Consider the following 22,954-nt stretch of genomic DNA (forward strand, 5'->3'; position numbering starts at 1 on the left):
TTTATGAACTGTGAAGGGCGCTCAGGGTCCGATGACTGTGGTGGGCACAGAAGGCCCGAGTGAAAGATAAATTTGGCGAGAGATCTCGTCTGTGGGTGCCTGACGGTGACCTGCGCGGGACCGGCTGGAAATACGTGAACAGTTACATGCATCCCAGTGCCGCAGATAGGAAGTGGCTATGGGCCACCTCCCCCTGGGACGAGGCAAGCTGCAAGGTGGTGGCTGGAGAGGATGGAGGCCAAAACAGAAACATGAAAGAATAACACACAGAGCTTTTATGCGCTTGCTGATGACGTATTGGTTAGGAGCGGATTCTATTTTGCAGAAAAGCAACCAAGTTTACAATTCTTCCAGTGTTTGATGATATTATAATTTCTGTAAAAAAAACAAAAAAAAAACAAAAAAAAAAAAACTTTTTTGGTGATTTGGTAAAGTGTGAATTCATTTACATTTCAGGTTGGTCGTACGTGATGTATATTTCAAACATGCGAGAGTCCATAAAACATGCATACCATAACAGTAAAAGCATAACCGAAAAGCACAACCGGAACTTGTCGTACCGCAATATTTCCTAAATTAAAAGAAAAACTAAAACAAATAAACAAAACAATATTTTCTTCTTGCCCAGGCTTGCGGCTGCATCTCTTTAGACCTCCCCCCCCAGTGTTCTGGTACTCTTCACTGTGCTGGCTCTGGTGTGGGTGTGTTTGGTAGGTCTGTCTATTTGTCTCCATGGTTACTCGGGCTGCTCATTCATCTCCATGTCAGACACCAGGATGTTCTTCTCGGCTGCCTCGGTGGGAGTGGAGGTGGTGCGGCTGTAGCGAGCGCTCTCGAAGGCTCCACGGCCCCTGTCTGCTCTCTTCCGGTACAGGTAGATGATGGCTGCTATGAATAAGCACAGTGCCACCGTTGCCACGACTACCACAGCAATCACCGTGCTATTGTCCTGGACAGCTGGAGCGAGAAATAAAAGAAACAATTACACCACATTCGAAACCAATAGATTTACTGCCAAAAATAAGCACAGAATAATTGGAAGATATACGAGGGGGGGGACAACGGGGTCATGTCGCTTTTAACTTTGCAGGAAGAGTAACTTCAATAGGCTCATTGAAAGAGATATGTTTACTGCTTTTATATCATAGTTAATCTAATAAACAGCATCAAATCGTCAATATTCTCAATGTCTTTTACAGAAAAATGCAAGGCACATAGATGTTAGTACTAGATTTACTGATCTGCTATTTTGAATGGAGTTCTATCCCAGACCTGTGAATAGGTCAGCAGTGTTGAAAGACAAAGTAAGAAAATGAACTACTTTCCCCACCTGCAGAAGAATATAAAAACTGAAATACCACAATAAAACAGTTAATTTATTGACGCACAATAGCAACAATTCCTTCTATATAGGGAATTACAAACTGGTTTAGCATATAACAGATTACTTTAATCGAACTAATTAAACAGAAAACTCCAGTCTTATACTTACAGGATTTGGAATAGCTGGGATCTATAAATGCAAAAACAAAAGAAAATATTTGTAATACACACCCACATATGCAGACGAGACCCTGTTTAAATATCTTGCTAGTGCATATACCTCTATCCTGCCTAAAGTAGCTTCAGCTGCAAAGACACAAGCATATGCCTACCCCACAGAAACACTCCTCAATGCATCACTCTGAACCAAATGCATGCATCACACAAAAATAATAACTAATGAAGAACTTACAGAAATGGTTATACAATGCATTTACAAATAGTTTACTGTTACTGTTTTTACTATTTCCCATACCTATCAGTGCTTTAAAATACTTGCCTATACTAAATTGGCATTACAACATTTTGCTATGCTTTTACTGTGGTAAACTTTAATAAGGGGAAAAAAAAAAATCCCACAACACATTATTTAAAAATCGAACTAATTCATTGTTTCTGAGCTACTTTTACAACATGGCTTGGAGCAGGGGTGATTAGAGTTCTGGTAAACAGCATGCTTGATAACAGCCCTGGAGGCTGCAATGTCTCTGTTACTCTCCAGGGTCCAGTAACCTCAACGGAGACTGATAGCTGTGGTGGGTGAATACCTCTTGGCATCTTGCAGATGACGCCTCGTGTGATGTTGGTGCAGGAGCCCAGCCCCCAGACCCCGTTGTTGCTCTGGACCCAGAAGCAGGTGTTCGGACTCAGCATGCTATGGTGGGAGTCCTGCTGGCCCCAGTTTGAGTACTCTACAACAGAGCTGTCCGGCCACACCAGGCTGCCCTCTGCAAGAAACAAGCAAAGCAACATGTTTGTCTCTTATCTAGTACCCTAGGCACGTGATTATGCATTTATTTTAAGCAATATGCCCTACACTTTACCAGGAATAGTGGACTGTTGAGGACTGTTTAGACATAATAGAATTGTCTGGTAATGTGACAAAAAAGGAGTTATATTTGTTTGAACATAATGAGCAGGCCATTAGGCTATTCGGCCCATCTGTGCTCCTCTGGTTCCTAGAAGCTGACTGATCTAATAAATGTGTCAAGTTAGGTCTTAAAGGATCCCATTGAATCTGTCTCAACAACACAACTAGGTAGCCCATTTCTCTCTGTGTGTGAAGAAGTGTCTGTTACCCTATGATCTAAGTCTATCTGGTTCAAATCCCACCTCTGCCACTGTGACTCGCTGTGTGACCCTGAGCAAGTCACTTAAGCTGCTTGTGTTCCATCCTGCAGATGAGATGTTAAATCCAAATGTCATATTGTAAGTGAATCTGCATATAATGCACAGTACACAGCCTATCTCTGTAAAGCGCTTTGTGATGGTTGTCTACTGTGAAAGGCGCTATATAAAAATAAAGACATTATTATTATCGCCACTTCTCCAACTGTGCCCTCTTGTCCTGGTTTCTGTGCTGCTTAACATTGTCAACTCTGTTTAGGATTGCAAAGACTTCAGTCATGTCCCCTCTAATTCACCTTGTGTTCCAGGCTAAATAGGTCTTAACATCTCAGTCCTTCCTTTGTAACAGACAGAGGTGAGTTGGACAAAATAAACACTATTTGGGGAATTCCTACCATTGCATTTTACTTTTAATTTTCCCTCCTGTGTGAAGCAAGTTTCAAATAAGTCTGCCATGTTTTAAAAAGTATTCAGATAAAAGAATGTGGAGAGCTTTTGTAAACTATGGGAATATATTGTGCCAAGGATTAAGGATCGGTTTCCCAGACAACCAGACAGCAGGAAATCGTTTCCAATTCAAGTGTAATTCCAATTACCCACTGAGGTGTCCTTGTTAGGTCTGTCTTATCATTGAACTGTAGATTAGAAAGTGCTTGGTGTATATTTGTAGAGGTTCTGGAGATTTACTATGGCTGCTCAGGGAATTTTCTTGTTATTCAATTTTCTAGCATGCATTCTAGGGACCTTTTACCTAAATGCTGAGAAAACTTACTCCATATTAAAAACTACAGTAACAATAAGCAGGGAGTTTATTATAATAATAATAATAATAATAATAATAATAATAATAATAATAATAATAATAATAATAATGTACACCCAACTGTGCATAAGGCTGTAATTCTATCAAGGATTTCCAGTGACATAAATCATGAGAGGGTTAATGATATCTCAGAAACTTGAGATACAATTACAGCCTTATAGGCACAGTTTTGGTGTATTTTATTTGTTATAATACATGGTGACATAACAGACAGAAATAGAACTAACAGTGATTCTTTTTAACAGATCAATACGTGTGGAGAATAATATTATAAAACAGAATTTAAATGCAAAACAATAATTTAACATATAATTTTAAACTTCAGTATTTTATATTATATTTTTTTTTCTTTCATTGTCAGATCATGGCCTTGCTATGTCAGGAAAATGTCAACTTCCCTGACGACAGGAAAATATTCTTCCTTTTAAAATACTCAATGCGGAAGATAATTGCCATTGATTTGTACTCAATTGTAAATGTGAGGCAGGAGAGCGTTTCTTGTTTCAACACATTAATTAATAGGCTTATTGAATTCCTGATGATAACTGTCTTCGACCTGTGAACCTGCAATAATAAAAACCCAGGTTGGCATGGACCTGGGCGGCTGATAGAGTTCAAAGGCTTAGAATCTCTCACCTTTGGGGTTAAAGGTCATCCCCAGCCAGGCCCCGCTGGCCTGCCACTCGTAGTCCTGGATATGCTCCCACACAAACACGTTCTCAGTTTCATCCATGATGGACAGGACAGTGGCTCCCACTGTGCACGCAGAAAGATCAGGACAGAGCAGAGAGGTCAGTGACGGTGTGTGTCACTGTAGACACTGTGCTGATGTGCATGTGCTCAAGCCATTGCATAGAAACATTTACTATCATCAGCAGTATTTGTCAGTGAACCATTTATGGGCAAGAATGCTTTTAAGATATACTGCACAACAGGACACACGGGAATATAGGTAACACAACCCTATAATAATTATTATTCAGCCTCTAACAATACCTCCTCTGCACTTCTTGGCTGCCTCCGTGGGGGTGGTGCGGTACTCCAGGTGGAAAGAGTAGCAGGAATCTCGGAACGGGACCCAGTTGGAGTCCTTAAGGGAATGTGGGCATTCTCCAGAGGAACTCCACTTGTGGGACTTGACCGGCTCTGAGATGATAAAACGATCATCATTTTAACCAACCTAGTCTTTAACAAAGCATATGTTTTTACAATCAATGAGCCCAAGTTAGTAGGTATATAATATATTGCAACTGGTTCCCCAGCAGTACCTGTATTTATCAGGCAGATGGCGCCCTGCAGCTTGGTGTCGCAGGAGATGGTGTTCCACAGTCCATCCACACCCATGTACCCGCAGCTGGAGGTCCTGGTCAGCTCGCCGTCCTGCCAGCTGCTGTAGGTCACTGGATTCTCCCCCAGCCACAAGAAGCTCCAACCCTGAGCACACAAAGGAGGAAAAAGGGACAATGCATTACTTTCTATTGATAAAACTTTTGTACCTGGATCACAAAAACTGGTTAATATTCAGACCCCACTTTTTTTTTTTTTTAATAAAACATTGATAACATATACAGTAATCTCCACCAACACATCTTTAAATACAACTAAGAGAATTCAGCATCATAGACCTACATCTTCAGAATGCACTGTATATAAAAATTTAAATGTACATATGAATGTGGTATAGTTGGACAGGCACTCAATATTTTAATACTGCTTAAGCATGTTGTCTATTAAAAATTTACAGCCAATGTGGGTTAATAAGTTACTATTTTTTTCTTCATAAAAGAACTGTAGTTTATGTACAGAAGAGGCAATGTGGCACAATATTTCACTGATTTTAGGCATCTTTTTATAAAAGCCACTCAGAAGCTTGCATTTGCTTTGCCCCTCAATGCAGCAAGTGGAGGGCAGAGCTGCTTCTTACCATATTCTTGTAAAGCCCGATCCATAGCGGTTTTTCCAGGCTGTTGATGAGCTGGGTGAGGTAGGCCTGCTGGTATGGATCATGGATGCTGGCCAGCGAGGCGTTGCGAGACTCACACAGCAACATAGCCTCCTCCCAGCTCAGCGGCTTCTTCACGACGCGGTATGTGCGATTGCGGTACTGCAGGGGGGAGCTGGGGGATGGGGGAAAGGCATCCACAGAGGCTGGGATGATATACTGATCTGCAAACACAGCAATCTGTTAGTGTACATGAAAGGAGATACCTGACCCATGGCAAAGCCACTCTAGCACGTTTAGTCCACTGATATATAACAGAGCACTGAAACTGGACAGGCAGGCAGCATGAAGACCACAGCACCTTGCATTCAATCTAATCCAATGACAGAATGATCATCGAAATCACACTGTTCCAAATTACACCATTGCATTGCTAATGCGTATGTTGTGCTATTTATATATAAACAGAATACTAAACGTTCAGCGCTGTGGTTACTTCACTCATAGAATAACTACAGTACTCCTCGAACATGCATCCTATCAAACTGAAATTCTATGTCAATTACCCACAGATAAGTCATTTTAAAAATCCATGTAAAAACCTGTCAATGGCAGATATTACAGACTGAAAATCTACATCAGAATACCACAAGACAAGGAATCACTTGTGAGCATGAAGTAATCATTATCCATAGTTTTGCACCCTACCACACAACAAGCTTTATAGGAGCAAGTGTCTTAGGTGTACCTGATCTTACAGTGTAGTCTTACATAACCTGGTAAACAAGAATGAGTCGCTAATGTTGTGCTGCCAGTGTGAGTGAAACTACTGTACAGAATTTGAAAATATTGCATCTCTTAAAAGTCTAACAATAGACTACACATTGCGCACAGAAACATGATGTACGACAAGCTTACTTTTATATTTCTGGCAGATGAAGCCACTTCTTTCCTGCGCACAGCGCCTGTCGTCCCAGCGGCCAGTGTAGTAATGGGGATCTCCATGCCAAACCACAGCGCAGTTCATCTTCAGAGAACAAGAGACAAAAGAGTGTAACAGGAAGCTGGGTTTCACATCCCAGCCCTGCCTGACTGCCCTCAGGTCATCTTTCAATCTGTTTCTCATGAATTAATATTGTTATAATTGTTTGTATGTTTATAACAAGTGGCAGCAGGGCAGGTATAGTGAACCATCCCAAATTACTATATCACCTGTCTCCATTTCCATCAACTCCTCTCTTATAACTGCCAGCAAATGTGCCCAGAGCTCATTGAACCATTTGTAGGTCTGGTTGTGTGGACTATACTGCTGTCCAATGAAAGCAGTGTAGACCACCTTTATAAAAGTTTTCCATAGTAAAACCATAGCAATGTCTTATAAAGAATAGTGAAAGCATGGTAAAGCATAGTTAAGCATTGTAAAGCCCAGAGATGCATGGTAAAGCATTAAAAAAAAAGAAAGAAAAAAAAAGGCAAACCACAGTAAACTATCATGAATGCAAAGTATATCCATGGGAAAAGCATAGGAAAATGAAGCAAAAAAACACTGCAGTAAAACTTTTATAATGCACCAAACCTATTTAACTTGTGGACTAAGCCTGATTCGAACCTCCAAGATGTGAACGGCTAGGTTATTAATCCACTGCGCTAACTAGTCCCCTTCTTAGATTTTTGGTCACAATTATAAATTGTAAAACAAAAAAACAGATAATATCATTGTTGTATTCATATTTTTTCATGTATCGTAAAAGTGATCTATTCTAAATAAATAGTGACCAAAGAAATTCCAGCGTCTGAAGTATATACAGTAAACACAACCATTCCAGGAAGTCTTTTCTAATGTGTACTATATAAAAAAGCCACACATTATTTCAAACATTTATTTAATTTGTAATGGTATTTATTCATGCCATGTATAAACAATAAAAGTGTTGAGTGTATCTTGCACTCTTTTCCACACAGTCCTTGTAGGAAACAATTCTGAATGCATTGTTTGTTTTCGACATGACTCTTTCTGAAAGCATTTTCTTAAAAAAATATATGTATTTAAAAAATATGTATTTCTCCAGAAAAAAAAAATAAAAATCTTGGTCCACAGCTGCAACCCCTGCACCGACTGGAGAAACAGCAGTACAGCGTGCCCTGCCAAGATGTCTTTTTTTGCATTACAGGCCCACAGTGAAGCAACCAGACCCTTAGTGCCGGAGAACAATATAGACATGAATGGCTCTACAGCAGACCCGCAAGCGCCCTGTCGGCCACAGGTGTCACAGGTGCATGGTGAACTGAGGACTACCCTGTCGACCTGAGCCCTCCCTACCCGGGTGGCGAACTGTGCACCACCCCCTGGGAACTCCCGGTCATGGTCAGCAAATGACATAGCCTGAATTCAAACTAGCAATCTCCAGGCCATAGGCCTGCACTCCACGCAGAGCGCCTTTACTGGATGCACCACTCAGGAGCCCCTCAATTTATTTTCTTTAAAAGAACTCAAACTCCCATAAGCTGGACGCACTGGTTTGGATTCGTGTACCAATCACTGATTGTCCTATAAGTGTTAATTCCTTCATCTGAAGTATAGCATCAAAACAAATTCACCTTTAACATAGTGTGTGTGTTTTTCATATAGGAAAACCAATGAAATGATAATATATATTGGATATGATTTACAGGAGTTATTTTTTTTGGCACCATGTACTTTAACAGTGACCCAACCACAGCATGAATGTACTCCTTACGGCAGTTGTTTTTGTGCTCATGTTGTCCCGGTGTCCTGAAGGTTTGCCAGGAGCCCAGTTGACGTATTTCAAAGGCTCCTTCCCAATCCACTGGAAATCATTTTTGGAATCCTGAAGGCCAATCCACAAGTCGAAGGTTACATTTGGAAGGAGGGTTGTGATAAAAGCTGTCAGGGAACAAAATACATTCAACAAGTCTACTGTTAATTTGTTTAATGGATTTCTAAAAACAAGAACTTCTGTATGTGTACATCAGTGAAACAAAATGTTTTATAACATAAATATGATTGAGCCCCAGAACCTGATATTGGGTATCAGGATTTGAGACTATTCAAGGCCAATGGAATCTGTGGCCAAAGCCAACAGAAATGAAAAATGTGATAATGGTCCACACTATGATGAATACCAGTTAGCCATGGTCACTAGGGCGTGTTGGATACAGTACCTTGCTCCAGGTGGTTGGAGATGGTGGCCAGTGCACTGTCCTGTCTCTCACATGCTCCCTTTGCTGCCAGCCATGTGACTCTATCATTCTCATTCCACCCGTAGATCTTGAAGCACTGCAGGGAAACAAGATTGGTTCAAATCATGACTTCTGTCATGCAGGAGGCTTCTGGCGCATTTGACAACCTTTCAAGAGCTCCGGTGTCACTGTGACTGGGGCTTTGTCCCTGGTTTTAAGTGTAATTTAAGTTTTGTTGTTAAAATTGAAGGGAAGAAACTGGAACTCTCAGCTGTGAATGCTCTGCTCAGACTAACATATACACATACATACACATAATGGATTATGTTTAACCTATGAAAGGTGATATATAAAAACAAAGATATTATTATTATTATTATTATTATTATTATTATTATTATTATTATTATTATTATTATTATTATGATGATGATGTTAGGAATTGTGTCAGGGCTGGGGCACTATGCATGTAAAACTGTATATAATATGTGTGTTTGTGTGAGTTCTTGTGTGGTAAATAAAGTCATTTGTGTTTGAATTTAAGTTTGGCAGGCATGGAGTTAAAATCTCATTCCTGTAAAACCCATGGCTGGACTCAAATTGGATAACTGGCTGCTAATTAGAGTCTGACATGAATAAAACAGGAACCAGCCCCTTTGTTCTGGGGCTTTTCTTTGGTATCCTATGTCAGAGTAGGAGGTTGTGTGCTGCCGGTGATTACGCCCTGTGATAGTAACACTTGGGGGCTTCACTTCTTTGACTTGTATTATGGTTTTAAATCAATTGAGTGGAAATTGCTTTATAACGGCATTCTTCTGTTTTCCAGGTGTTCTATTCCTGTGGCTCCCCTTTCACAGGAATATTTGTATTCAATCAGAAATGCCGTCCGGACATTGTTCTAAATTACTGAAACGTGTTTGTACAGCAGTGGTTCTCAAGCTGCACCCACTGTGAAGTGACTTGGGTCATAATATCCTAATACACCCCTTATCAACAGATCACTTAAACACATCTATATGTACTATTCTTAATTAGGTTAACTTTCATAATAGAACCCTATATAAAATATCCACTGCAATTCACTGAGAAGGCCTACAAATAAATAAAAAACTGAATCAAACTGCCTGAAACCTTTCTGTGCCCCCCCAGTTTTAGAACTGCATGTTAAACAATGAAGAATTGGGAGTTTATAAGGCGAAGAACTCTCGTTAAGCATTAAGAATCTGCATTACCATTAAACATCCACTACAGCATTCATTTTCTGCTAATAATAGTTCATACAATTGTAAGTTAATTCGTTTAACAATTAACATTTAGTTCAGATAACAAAAAATGGCTACATCATTACATTTATAAATATTAACTTAAAAGTAGCTTATGTGTTTTGGGTTTTTTTTTGCATTTTTTTTCCTTTACATTTTTAATAAATCAAAAAAATAAGTTTTTTTGGATAATGGTATTTCCAGCACCAAAGTAAAACATTCAATGACACCTTTAATATATATATATATATATATATATATATATATATATATATATTGGGGAAAGCTGAGTTGACAAGTCAGAGCAGCAAGCAGTACAATCAAATAAACATGTGACTTTTCAAATACAACATTACTGAAACTATCTGGATGATGGAGAAAGGAAAAAAGGGTACCTGGATTTAAAGGGACACTGCTCCACAGACTCAGTGAGTAAACGAACCTGCTGTTTAATTGCACTTTAAAATCTTTTAGAAATAACTAGAATCTACTTAAAGCTGGATGTCAGTGCTGTCATTTTCTAAGGGTGCAAAATAAAGAGGATCGCTTCTTAGGAATGTGAAAAAGCCCCAACTAACACCCAGCTTTGCATTTTTTTATAGCTTTAGGGACGCTACTTTGTTGCAATCTATAAGGATTATTTGCTTTTATGGGGTTACTGAAACTGACCTAATACCATTCTACATTACTTTCCTTCTGTTGCCAACAGGACACCTTCGGAGTGCAAATTTCTGGCAATCTGCTTCAATGCCATTAAAATAATGGATGTTGCACTCCTCCATACTAAAATGATAAAAATCCACATTGTAACATACTACAAATAAAATGACATAACGTAAAAACAAATTAAATGTGACATTAAAAATCTCTTTGGGACACGTGTGTAACCCCTCAATCTCGGAGGATGCATTAGTTACACCACCTGTCCTGTTAACTGAAATCCTGGCTGATGCCTCAGAGTTCAAACAACAAGACAAGAAGTCTAATTAACATATCCTCCTTGAAACAGGGGGTTTTATCTATATACAGAATATTATATAGACTGGCCTGGACTATATACTAAGGCTAACACATATGTAGCCTGTATTTTTAAAAAATGTTTAAATGTCTAAACTCAGACCTATTAGCACTCTTACAATGGACAATAGCAAGCTGCTCTGGAGCCTGTGCTGTACCTTATTGATGAAGGGAAGCCAGCCCTTTGGGCAGCCCCCAGGGGCGGGTGTCGGTGCTGGAGGCAGGGGGCTGATCTGGCTGCTTGTGTTGGTCCGTTTGCAGATGTACGGTAAATCAGTGAAGCACTTCTGGTCACCCCATTCCTCTGTGAGAAAGACACCAGACAGATCTGTGCTGTTATGTTAGCTGTAACCCTGCTATAGAATACTAGGTAAGTTGCCCCCCTTTTAGGACAATAAACTGAAGAGTCTTTAATCTCCATTTTCCACAGTAGCACAATGGATGACTACAAGCAGTGGAACGCATACAGTCAATTAGCTGCGAATAATTATAAAATGCAGATGTTTAAATGCTAAAGTATTACTGTCAAACTGCTAGAGCTATATATTGTATTGACTGCAAACTATGATGTAACTGGTATAATGGAAACTTGGCTTACCCCGAGCACTCGAGAACAATACTCACTTTAGGTTTATGTTATTATAAATGGGGACACAGGGTACAGCTGTGCATAAGTGCCGGATAATAAGTACTGTGCAGATGCTCCAATTTCTTTAGCTCCCCCCCCGCCCCAAGTAATTTCCTTGAACACTGTTTTTTGTTGGAAGGTATTAAATTAAATAGAAACAAGCCTGTTAAAATGTGTACTGCAGGTGGTGTCATAAACCAGCACAAAACACGCTGCACGTACACCTTAAGAGCTAATCACTGACTAAATTATCTAGCGACGTTGTATACTTGGAAATGTGTTTGTTTATCGAGTTTAACCAAGTGTGACAGAGAGCAAATGAATCCTAGTCAACAATCTCCCTCCCAACCTGTGAGGGCGCTGTATAACAGGAACAACGAGCCCCGCACTGGATGGTTTGGCAGTTCTGTATTCTGTCTGTCTAATAACTGTTAGTTGTTTGTTAGTATTAAGACGGCTAATCGCCAGGAACTGTCGCTACAAGGCCAGCTCCACACCCGGACAGCACGCCACTGTTCGCTGTACTTCACCACGTACACTGAAAAGCACTCACTCTGGACTTGTGACTGTGTTTCGTGTATTATTCGTGTTTGTGTTATTTCAGGACTGTACCCGTTGGTATTACCTTTGTGGTACACATTGTTGTGTAGAGCCAGGTACTTATTATTTAAGAGTTGCGAGCCTGCAACCCAGCCAAATAAAGGAGGTGTTTCATTGCACTTTCACTGTCTTGTGTGTGTTATTCCTGAGCACTGCACCATCTACACCAGCAACACTGGAAACATTAGATTTGAAGTATATTGGGAAAGTAAGATCAGTATCTTGTAACAGACTGGTTTACAGCTTTAGAAAAGCTGACTCAAAGAATGACGTATGCTGGGGGGAGTTGCGGACACCCATGGAGACCTGAGATCTGAGACCTGAGGGATCCAGACTGCATACAGAACGAGACAGAAACGTGCCTCATTAATGTTTAAAAATGTAGTGTCGCATGCACAAAAAATGAGGATTTAAGTACCAAAGGGTATTCCTACAATACAGGACCAATCTGTGAGGCAAAATATTAATAACACAATTACTGTTTACACCCATTGGAGTTTCCAGTAAACTAGTTATGTTTCTATTTATCCACAGTATTTAATTCTCTATTTATCATGAATGTATATTTTATTATCTACATATCAATACATTTGTCAGTCTCTTTAAATGAACCCTGCCTGCTGAAGCTTCCTTACCACTTTTGGGTGTCATGTACACACACTTCTTCTCTCTGGAGACAGGACGAGGCTTTTCTTGTGCCCAGGACACAAAGTTCAGAACAGACCGGTCAGACCACCTTAAATAAAGAGACACACATAGGTCACTACCTTAAATGAAGAGGAGGATAGGCAGAGAGTTGAGGGACGAAGCCACTGTCTATACTGAGGTGCTTTGAGAGCTACTCGTCACAGCTCAGTTCTGTCCTGAACACTCCCTGCACTACTCTGCCCAGGGCCTCAATCACATATGTTTACACTGAGGAAGTACTACAGTTTCTTCAAATCAACTTGGACTGAAATTCAGACAGCACAGACCAAAAATAACAACTGTGCTGCCCAGTAAAACATGAACCCTTGTGGAATGCCATGTTGTACAAATAGTTTCATTTTAAGAATTCGATTTAGGGAAGAAAACAAAATGAAATGGGTTTGATAAAAAGAAGCTTGGTTTAATTTAAATTTTGAAAATAAATAATAATATAAAAGTACTTTTTAGCCCAATATTTTGGTGGTTGGAACCACTTGGGCAAAGCACGGCATAACTTTCTGAAAACTACAGGTCATATTTTCTTGCGATGGCAGTACTACGTGACTTTCATTACGAAACTCAGTTGTTAACAAGGTCCCCTAAATCGCAATGGCCTCAGATCTGTATGAAACAGATTGAAAGTAACAGGATGGAAAATATAAACCACTAAAGAGACTTGTATTTAATGTAGATCAGACCTTGTTCTGAGCTTTCCATCTTGTTTTGACCATTCTGATTTAGTTATGTCACATTAGGAATCAATTAGCCCATTGTAGCAGACTGAGCTTCAGAAAACCTGACTAAATAAACTGCCCCCTCCACCCCTTTACCAAAGCAGTAATGGAGCAGGGTTAAGAGTAGCCTGAGACAAGCCTCCGTGCCACTGCAATAGGAAGGTGTAAAACCCTGCAATGTTAACTGTTTGGGCAAAAGAAAAGATTATAGCATCACCCTGTGTATCCCAGCTTTTTTGTCTAACGAGGACCACTAAGAAAATATCCGTTTCAATTCTGCATTGTCATTTATATGTTAATGGATTGTTACTGCACTTCCGAGTATCTGAAACCGCACGCTTCACAATCACTTCACAAGCACGTGACCTGTGAAAACTCAACTATCAGTTTCTGAGGTTGACTGTCACTTTTCTATTCAAGGAGCTGGTGATATATATAGTAAATCACGAGGGTAATACATTTAGACCATGCACTTTCAGGCACCAAGTTGATGCAACACCCTTTAATTTCCTACAATGAAAACATGGTAAAGAATAAAATACCAAGCAAAAAGCACAGTATACTGAAACAATATTGTGCTAATCTATTTTGGGTGTGGACATTAAAGATCCCATGCAACTCTCTTAAGCAGGTGTGTTTGCTCTGGTGTCCTGCCTAAATTCCAATACAGGTCAAACAAGTTTGTCAGTTAACATGCACCCCCTGCCACAGCTGTTTATTCACTATTAGAGCTATGACGGCAAAGCTGATAACCTTGGCATATATCAACATTATGTACAGAATAATAAAGAATAAGAATTACCAAGGTTATGACAATTTGATAACTGATTATCCAGATCTATGCACAAATATAAGTATGACATACACACGGATGGATGAACAGACAGAGAGACACCCCCTACTTCCCCAGAATCTGATATTAACGGCAATTGGATAAGCGATTCTCCAGATATATGGAACAGTCTGTGAAGTGTGGCACACTTATATATGACCACCTCCAGTATACCCCCTTTGCAGGGATTTCATTCCCAGTGGGAGATAAAGATGTGACTGGATCTATCCTGTTTCAATTTAACACAACAGAATAGGTCACCTGAAGCGGCCATCGTTTTCATAGGTGTGCATTCCAATCCACCAGTGCTGGTTTTGAGCTTTGGGTCGCTGGCATGAAAAAATAAAACAGGGTTAGTCAGAGTTTAAGAGTTGCATGCATGTAAAACTAGACTGCCTTTTAGGTCCATAAATTTTAAATTTGATCACTTTTCTGTGATGTCAGAGATGCTCAACCGCAGTTATTACTTGAGATTAAAGGTCTACATTACCAGCAGTTAACAGGATGTCATATGTAAAAATAAGTCCTTATGTTTCCCCAAATGATTCAATAATGATATTTTACTAGCGTCCAATTATTAAATAGTAGCACTGAAGCTACAATTAATATTTAAGATTAACATTGGCACATGGTGCTAATGAAACCTTAGAGTTAAAGACTTTGTGAAGTAGGGAAGAACATCACCCTACAAAGAGAGATCACCACTGTGCAAAGAGAGATCATCGCCATGCAAAGAGAGCTCATCACCTTACAAAGAGAGATCACCACCCTACAAAGACAGATCATCACCCTACAAAAGACAGATCATCGCCCTACAAAGAGAGATCATCGCCATGCAAAGAGAGATTATCACCATGCAAAGAGAGATCATCGCCATGCAAAGAGAGATCATCGCCATGCAAAGAGAGATCATCGCCATGCAAAGAGAGATCATCGCCATACAAGTAGCACCGTTTGGGTTTACAATCGAATTTAAATGCTAAAATAAGTGTGAGTGTGAATAAGTACAGTGTGAAAAATGTATAAAATGCAGGAAGGTACGGGTCCCTACCTTGAGTAGGGCCTTCCCGAGAAAGTCAAGCTCTTCCTGGCTGTGGATGGAGGCGAGATACCCACCGAACCAGGTGCAAATTCGCTGGGCCTGCATCCAGGTAGCGTGATGGTCAAAGAACTTGTACTCCACATCCTGGAACCGCACCCACTCCTTCGAGCCATTTTCTGGAGGGAGAAGGGCACATTCACTCAAGGTACAGGGATGGATGAGAGGTCTTTGTAAATGTAAAAGACGACCCTGCACACTGCAAGCAAGGGTCTTAACCACTGTGAAATTAGCCGGGCTTGTCTGCATTCGGGGTTATGGAGCTTTTAACCTCACCTCACCGACAGGGAACACAATCCGTAACGGCTGTGCATCACACAACACTGCCCGTTATAGAATGTCTGAGCTGAATGATGATGTTAAATTAAATTGATTTTAATTCACTTTTCCAATGTGTATTCAACAAGTAAACAGCAATACTTTCCTAGCTGCCTGTTAACATTGTTTACACACTACATATCAGATCAACTACCACATCATTGTTTAGTAATTTTAGAGTATTTTAGATTCATATAGGTCTTGAAATTTGGTCACTTTTCTTCCTAGATCAAGGATGTTCCATTGCTTAAATTACCATATTCCATCCCTGCCGAATGCTTTTGTAGAATGTGGCTGAAGCTTAATTGATTAATTGAAGATCAATTACGCCCAATCACATGCTATAAAAGAAGGTGTGTATCTGCATCGGGTTTATTTGTTTATTTGTGTATAATAAACATGACTCTGGGTTTGCTTTGCTGCCGCTGACCAGCCTTGACCGCAACGCTACCCTGCTACAATTATATAATCAGTTATTGCTTGGGACTGGAAAATTGTGAAGGATTAAAGTGTTCTGGCTTACTGAGTTACTATAAAACCTAATACTGCACCTTAAAACTATAGTACAGTACATACAGTGCAAGTACTGTCCCGGTATACCCTGTAATTCCAGGATTGTATTCCTCTTCATTATACTTTCTCCATTAATTAAGGAAAGATTTTACAGCAGATGTGCCATACCCACAGGACGTGTGCGTATTTACACAACATACTTGATTATAAACTTAGAAAAGAAAAATCACTATAAAAAAATCACATGGCTTTAGGCAGAAAATCATGCCAGTGTGTAGAAAAGCCTGTTTGCAGAGAGTATCAGACCACTAATATTAATAGGGATTTGGTCGGGAACCCAAAAATGAAACCGATTTATACTGAATGCCCATATGTAAAGAGGATGGACTAGACTGTACTACAATCTTAATTGCTCGTGCATCAATTTACAAATGCTCCGTGACAAGGACATACTGTATGTTGCTTTGGTACTTTGTCTCCTGAACCATCTGTATTCTTCTCCAGACGTTAACAAAAGAGTCGTTCCAGTACATATTAAAGGTAGAATATTTAAAGTGTGCACAATTGAATAATTCACCCATGTATCGTTCATTTTATTTGGTCATTCATCACAACAGAATTGCCAGTAGGGAAGCTTGCACAGGTGTTGATGGTGAGACTAATAACCAAACTCTTTAGTTTCACGTTGATGATGCAGAAAGCCCTCTTATGGAACTAGCAAGCCGTAATGGTCTCCAGTAGAGAACGTACTCAAACTTTTAAAATATAACTTTTGTGATGAAAAACAAAATAAGAATTGAAAACCGAATACCATGAATGATATCTGAGTGACAGCAATTCAACTTTGTACACCCTATTTATTCTACCATTAACTTTCATGCACATAAAATCCTTGGTAATTTCCTATAGAGTGCCAAGCAGAATTATTAATATGCACATAATAATTAATTAATTTAGCATGCAGATGTGGGTCAGTCTGGAGGAGATTTAGGTGATGTTGCTGAAATAGAAACAATGGCTGGAAGAAAAAAGAAATTAAGCTGAATTTACCTTCATTCATTTCTGGCTCTTTCACGTCAGTCCCTGAAAAGCAAAACAGAAAAAAAAATGAAAAACTAAAGCCACTGTGGTGCTCTTATTGATCAGCATAATACAGATATTTAATTATTTTAAAATGTACTTATTGCTAAGAATGTATGGATTATTATATGGTAGCTTTTTTTTTATAATTAACACATTGTTATTTTTTTCTGTCGGTGTAACCCTGGTATCCCTCCCACCATTTGTTAATCTGAAGGGTTTATCCTGGTAATAAATAAATACATACATAAATGACTTCGAGTACAAAGTTTTTATACAGCAAAACCTAAAATATCACAATAAGCATTCAGAGTGTATTTAAGAACATAAAAACATAAAGTTTACGAACAAGAAGAGACCATTCAGTCTATCTTAGCTCATCCAGTTCCTAGTAGCTGATTGATGTCAGAATTGTGTCTAATTGGGTCTTAGAGGAGCCAAGTGTTTCTGCCCCCATTCTGTGTGAAGAAGTGACTCCTTCCCTCTGACCTAAGTCTATCTCTACTTAATTCCAACTTTGCTCTCTGTTCCTGGTTCCTGGACTGAGTTTAAAGTATTGGTTTGAGTTAACCATGTCAACTCCTTTTTAGACTTTGAAGATTTCAATCCTATCCTCCCTGATTCTTTGTTCCCAGTTTTAAACAGATTCAGTTCTTTCAGCCTTTCTTCACAGCTCAGTCCTCTAAATTCTGGGGTTAGTCTGGCTGCTCTTCTTTGGACACTCTCCAGACCAGTTTATGTCACAAATCAAAAGCGATAACACTAACGGTGGAGAATTTACTAAACAAGGTTAATTGTGTCACACCTCTTCGACACAGAACAGTACAGACAAACACCTTAGATTAACCACCAACACATACTGTTCTGACTTAATGTACACTGCCTCTACAAAGGAAAAGGCACCCTAAATAACTGTGCCATTGCACTCAAATTCTCCTTAGATGTGAAGCACCATGTCTATCCTACATGGAGGATTTCATGTGCTTTATATTTCAATAATGCTTTCATGTGTTCCTCCAATCTATCCTGGTTGAAGGAATCTGACCCATGGCAGAGCAGACACCCTGCACTTGATACATTTATATTTTGTGGGGGCTGGCAGGAAGAGGTTATTAAAAACCTGCCTGCCTAAAAAGCATGTGGGAAAGTGTTCAAGCTAGATTACTTGCCGATCTAGCTTGACAACATTACAAAGGAGACCGCTCCTCTGAAGTTAGTTTGGATTTGAGATCAGCAGGTGTCGTGCTTTTTGTTTCCTTCACCAGGATAGCAGTTGCTTGGGTGGTATTTGTTTTGTTTATTTGTTTTACGTTTTAGCACGTCAAGTCAAGCTCCGGTGTCCTGCCTGTGCTGTCCCCGCCGGTAGCCTGCTTAACCACAACACTACTCTTCCCTGGCCCCTTCCAATTCTAGGAGGAGGTGATGTGACAGTGACCAAGAATTGCTACCTACAAAAAGACTGATAAAACCAGACAGAGGCAGACACAGAGACAGTCTCAGCCAGCCGCTTACCCTTGGGAATCTTGCAGATCCAGTCAAGCTCAGACTCACACTGCATAGCCAGCCACTGCATGGTGCCCAAGTCTGCCACGGCACACTGCCGGAAATCATCCTCGTGTTGATAACGGCCAAAGTTGTGATAAGAGTACTGTGGGAGAGGAGACACATTAGACTGCTGCACTATTGATCTACTCATCTATCAGAAATGCACAAGAAACATAAGTCAATTCCCAATTCCATTCACCCCATCTGTGCTTGTCGGATCCCAGCAGCTCACTGATCTCAAAGCCTTGTCAAGCTGGGTCTTAAAGGACCCCAGTGATTCATGATTAACAATACACCTAGGTAACCCATGCCATACCGTCACCACTCCCTGTGTAAAGAAGTGTCTCCTACCCTTACAGTAAGTCTTTTTTTTTTACTGTAGCTGTCAATTACAATTACAGTAGGTTCGGTTTCTGTATAGAAAGACATTAGATTCCTGGTGTGAGTGTGAATCTACTGCAGCCTACTGTAATGGATATAGGCAATGTAATTTGGATTCACCACAAGGGTGTTCCCTAAGCTGAAGTGTTCTCTTAGGAGGTGTTTCTAAATACTGAGACTACTGTACCATGTTTAACATATGTTCTCTTAGGAGGTGTTTCTAAATACTGAGACTACTGTACCATGTTTAACATAGTTAAAAAGGGAGCGTTGCACCAAATTTCTTTGCAAAATGCTTTTAACACAACGTAAGCACGTGAGGCTTTTCTATAATGAGCAACACTCAGTATTAATATGATAAACTCTCAAACGTTGAAATAATGATTGCATTTTCAGCAGAAAAGCAGTAAGGAGAATTTGTAAAGATGTTGGCAGACATTCACAACTATAACCGATTTTTCAACAAAAGCATACAAGATATGGGAGCTGTTGTTCACTCATATCTCAAAATGCCGAAATGAATGTATAAACTAGTTATGTTTTGTTCAATAAAATATTTTTGTACCACAGGATCTAAGAGTTCAGGGATGGAAAAAGACTCTTATTGCATAGCAGTTTTACCCATTGCAGGTTTTACTATGAGCCTGATTAGCCAAGATGTATAAGTAACCACCTCAGGTGTCTTATTAAACCAGGAATGGATCAACCTGCTACGCAATGGGAGGTATTTCCACCCCTGCAGTGTATTAAAATAGTTCAGCTTTCTTTCATTTTAAATGTACTGTATATGCAAAAATGCAGGTGTGATAGACAGATGGACAAAAGTACGGACAGACCGACACCCCCATATATGCGGTTTTCCAGATGTAAAGTGTAACATATGTACACCTGCACTATATCCCTATCACTGGGGAAGTTCATCCCCTGGGGGGAATAATGAAATGCTCAATCTGATTCCCGGACTGGAAACTAACCCCCAGGCCATCACTCCACTTCCAGCTCCAGTTGTCCAGTGGATTTTTCCGGTTCAGTCCGATCCAGAACCAGTGCTGCTCGTGGTCGTCTGACTCCCTGCACGAACCGAGAACACAAACAGACACAGAGAATGAGCCGCAGGAGAACTGATAACATGTCACACAATCTGATTTGAACTTTGCTTTGTGTGTGTGTGTGTGTGTGTGTGTGTGTGTGTGTGTGTGTGTGTGTGTGTGTGTGTGTGTGTGTGTGTGTGTGTGTGTGTGTGTGTGTGTGTGTGTGTGTGTGTGTGTGTGTGTGTGTGTGTGTGTGTGTGAATTTTGTTAAAACTTTCTGACAGTTCACTGGTTAGAGTTCCAGTATCACAGAATGCATCTAGTCAACCTAGTTTTAGATTGAGTTAGTTAAAAGACAATTTGGGTTCAATATTAGTGAAGCAGCCAGATGGCAGGAGAGCTTTAGTGTTCCTACATTTTATGACAACTTGAAAGGGGATTCCATTAAATCCTGTATTTTAAGGGAAATGGCACCTCTGTATAAACATCCTTTCCCACAGTTTAAACTTCAAAGCTCTTCCTCCATTTTCAGCTAGAGTTTTATTGCCTTGTGAGTGAGGCCCCATGTGATCAATAATATTATTGGTTCATAGGAGGCTTCTAAAACTTGCACCAATATGTCATCGTCTTTTCTGGTTGATTAAGAAAGGTCATTAAAATGGAATGTCTTTATCTGATTGGTTGAAAAATTGTAGAACAATGCGCACATGTGTATTTGATCTTTGATTCTGTTATGACCTGTGCTTAGGGAAAATGGAACACTCAACTGTTTTGAATAAAATATCTTTGTTGAAACTTACAACCGAGTTCGGAATTGTAATAATTATTTATACTGACAGATGCATGAAGGAAAAAAGAACACTAACTTCTAACTAACTTTATTTTTAAATCAACAGCATCTATCACCAGCGGGTCCCCAGCTCCTGTTATGGAGAACCAAAGGGGACAGTGGGTCGATTCCTGGGAGGCAAAGAGATCTATCTCTGCTCTCCTGAACCTCTCCCAAATGAGGCTCACCATCTTGCAATGAAGCCTCCACTCTGAGGAGCTGTGGAACACCGCCATGCTTATCCTCCACTGGCAGACCGGCTTTGCAGAAATCGTAGGGATAAAACCCAGGCATGATACAAGCAAAAACGTAGTTGGGAACTGCTTCATGACTTTGCACAGAGTCGGTACGGTACCGGGATAGAACTGGGTGGTACCGGGTCGGCTCAGTACCAGTTCAGTGCCTTTACGCCATGTGTCTATATGGTATTGTTTATATAATATGGTACCGTCAGTACGGTTCGGTACAGAGATTTGAACCGGTTCAGTACAGTACGGTACCCTCTCTACGATATGTGAACCGAAGCGGTACCAGGACGTGAACCGGACCGGTACTGGGAGGGTAACTGGTTGGTTCGGTACCAGTTCAGTGCTTGCACTGCATTGTTTCTCTCTATTATGTAAAAATATAGGGGAAGGATACAGACAGATGGATGGACAGACAGCCATCCTTGTTTGAAGGATGTCCTTAGCAAGTTTAATCACAATTGCATAAGCAGTTCTCTAGATATACGGTACAGTACAGGAACCATGCTGACAGTCTGCAGAGATAATAATTGTACAGTACAGAGTATGACAAGGTTCATTTAAAAAAAAAAATCAAGCTTGTTAGGAAAATAATCTAGTCTAAAAGACGGTTTATAGCGAATCCATTGTGGTCCTGACCCATGGAGACTCACCCGAAGAGTTCATGCAGAATCTGGGAGACAAACTGATCCTCTTCGAAGCTGGCAATGCTGACGAGCTGAGCGCCCTGCTCCCGGCAGAACAGGTGGGCCTGAATCCAGCTCAGCTTGTCCTGGACCCTCGGGTAGTGGAACACCTGGGGAGAGAGGGGGTTCACGGGAGAGGTTCTTCAGACTCGATAATATAGTTTGTGGTTAAAATGATTTGTTTGAAGATCTTTAATGCAGATTTAATTTCCCTAATGTTTAAACTTTAAGATTAAACACATTTAAACTTTAACATGATTAGATTGTTGGTAACCACTCACATACCCACAGCAAGAAGCCCTGCAACAGTCTAAAATAATGACTACATTATTTATGTGTAAAAAACTGCGGGCCATATTATCAAAGCATTTACTCCAGTCTTTAATTAACGTAATTCATTTTTTTAAAGAAGAAAACTCAACAGTAATGTATAAAACTGAGAAATGAACTATATTAAGATAGCTTAATTCATATTACTCAGAGGTTTGATATTAGTTCTGTGTAGTCAATAGGTGTTTTTCTCTTCTTCAAAAACAGGAGTTAATTAAAAACTGTAACCTTTGAAAATATGTCCCTACTTGTGTACAACATGTGTGTACATGGAATAGACTTTGGAGAAACACTGAATATTGAATACACTGTATAGTTACTACTGTATAACTACTAAGCACAACATGCACATTTTGCAAGCATGTTTCTGATAACGTCTAAACATTTCAGATAAAAGCTAAAACAAAAAGTAATAGGGTTCTGAAAAATACAGCATTAAACGTCCCCACATTTTTCTACAACCGTTTAGATAACGTAACTGTCATTTTTCTTTTCATTGTT

At 39.9% G+C, this 22,954-nt stretch overlaps 1 protein-coding gene across 2 annotated transcripts in view; it reads right to left on the reverse strand.

The window, feature by feature from the left end:
- Positions 1-379: 379 nt before the first annotated feature.
- mrc2 (mannose receptor, C type 2) overlaps positions 380-22,954 on the reverse strand; it is a 62,982-nt gene continuing 40,407 nt past the window's right edge. For both annotated transcript variants that reach the window (XM_041231429.1, XM_041231428.1), the window contains exons 13-30: positions 22,091-22,233; positions 20,307-20,403; positions 18,919-19,054; positions 17,377-17,409; positions 15,448-15,614; positions 14,658-14,725; positions 12,779-12,879; positions 11,074-11,219; positions 8,619-8,733; positions 8,174-8,340; positions 6,354-6,462; positions 5,418-5,659; positions 4,762-4,927; positions 4,490-4,639; positions 4,130-4,249; positions 2,091-2,270; positions 1,493-1,513; positions 380-957 (exon numbers count right to left, since the gene is read on the reverse strand). In XM_041231429.1, coding sequence (XP_041087363.1) covers positions 737-957; positions 1,493-1,513; positions 2,091-2,270; positions 4,130-4,249; positions 4,490-4,639; positions 4,762-4,927; positions 5,418-5,659; positions 6,354-6,462; positions 8,174-8,340; positions 8,619-8,733; positions 11,074-11,219; positions 12,779-12,879; positions 14,658-14,725; positions 15,448-15,614; positions 17,377-17,409; positions 18,919-19,054; positions 20,307-20,403; positions 22,091-22,233 — 2,382 coding nt within the window. In that variant the 3' untranslated portion in view covers positions 380-736. The remainder of the gene's footprint in view (positions 958-1,492; positions 1,514-2,090; positions 2,271-4,129; positions 4,250-4,489; positions 4,640-4,761; positions 4,928-5,417; positions 5,660-6,353; positions 6,463-8,173; positions 8,341-8,618; positions 8,734-11,073; positions 11,220-12,778; positions 12,880-14,657; positions 14,726-15,447; positions 15,615-17,376; positions 17,410-18,918; positions 19,055-20,306; positions 20,404-22,090; positions 22,234-22,954) is intronic.

Source organism: Polyodon spathula, chromosome 28 (assembly GCF_017654505.1).
Source record: "Polyodon spathula isolate WHYD16114869_AA chromosome 28, ASM1765450v1, whole genome shotgun sequence".
Lineage (NCBI taxonomy): Eukaryota > Metazoa > Chordata > Actinopteri > Acipenseriformes > Polyodontidae > Polyodon > Polyodon spathula.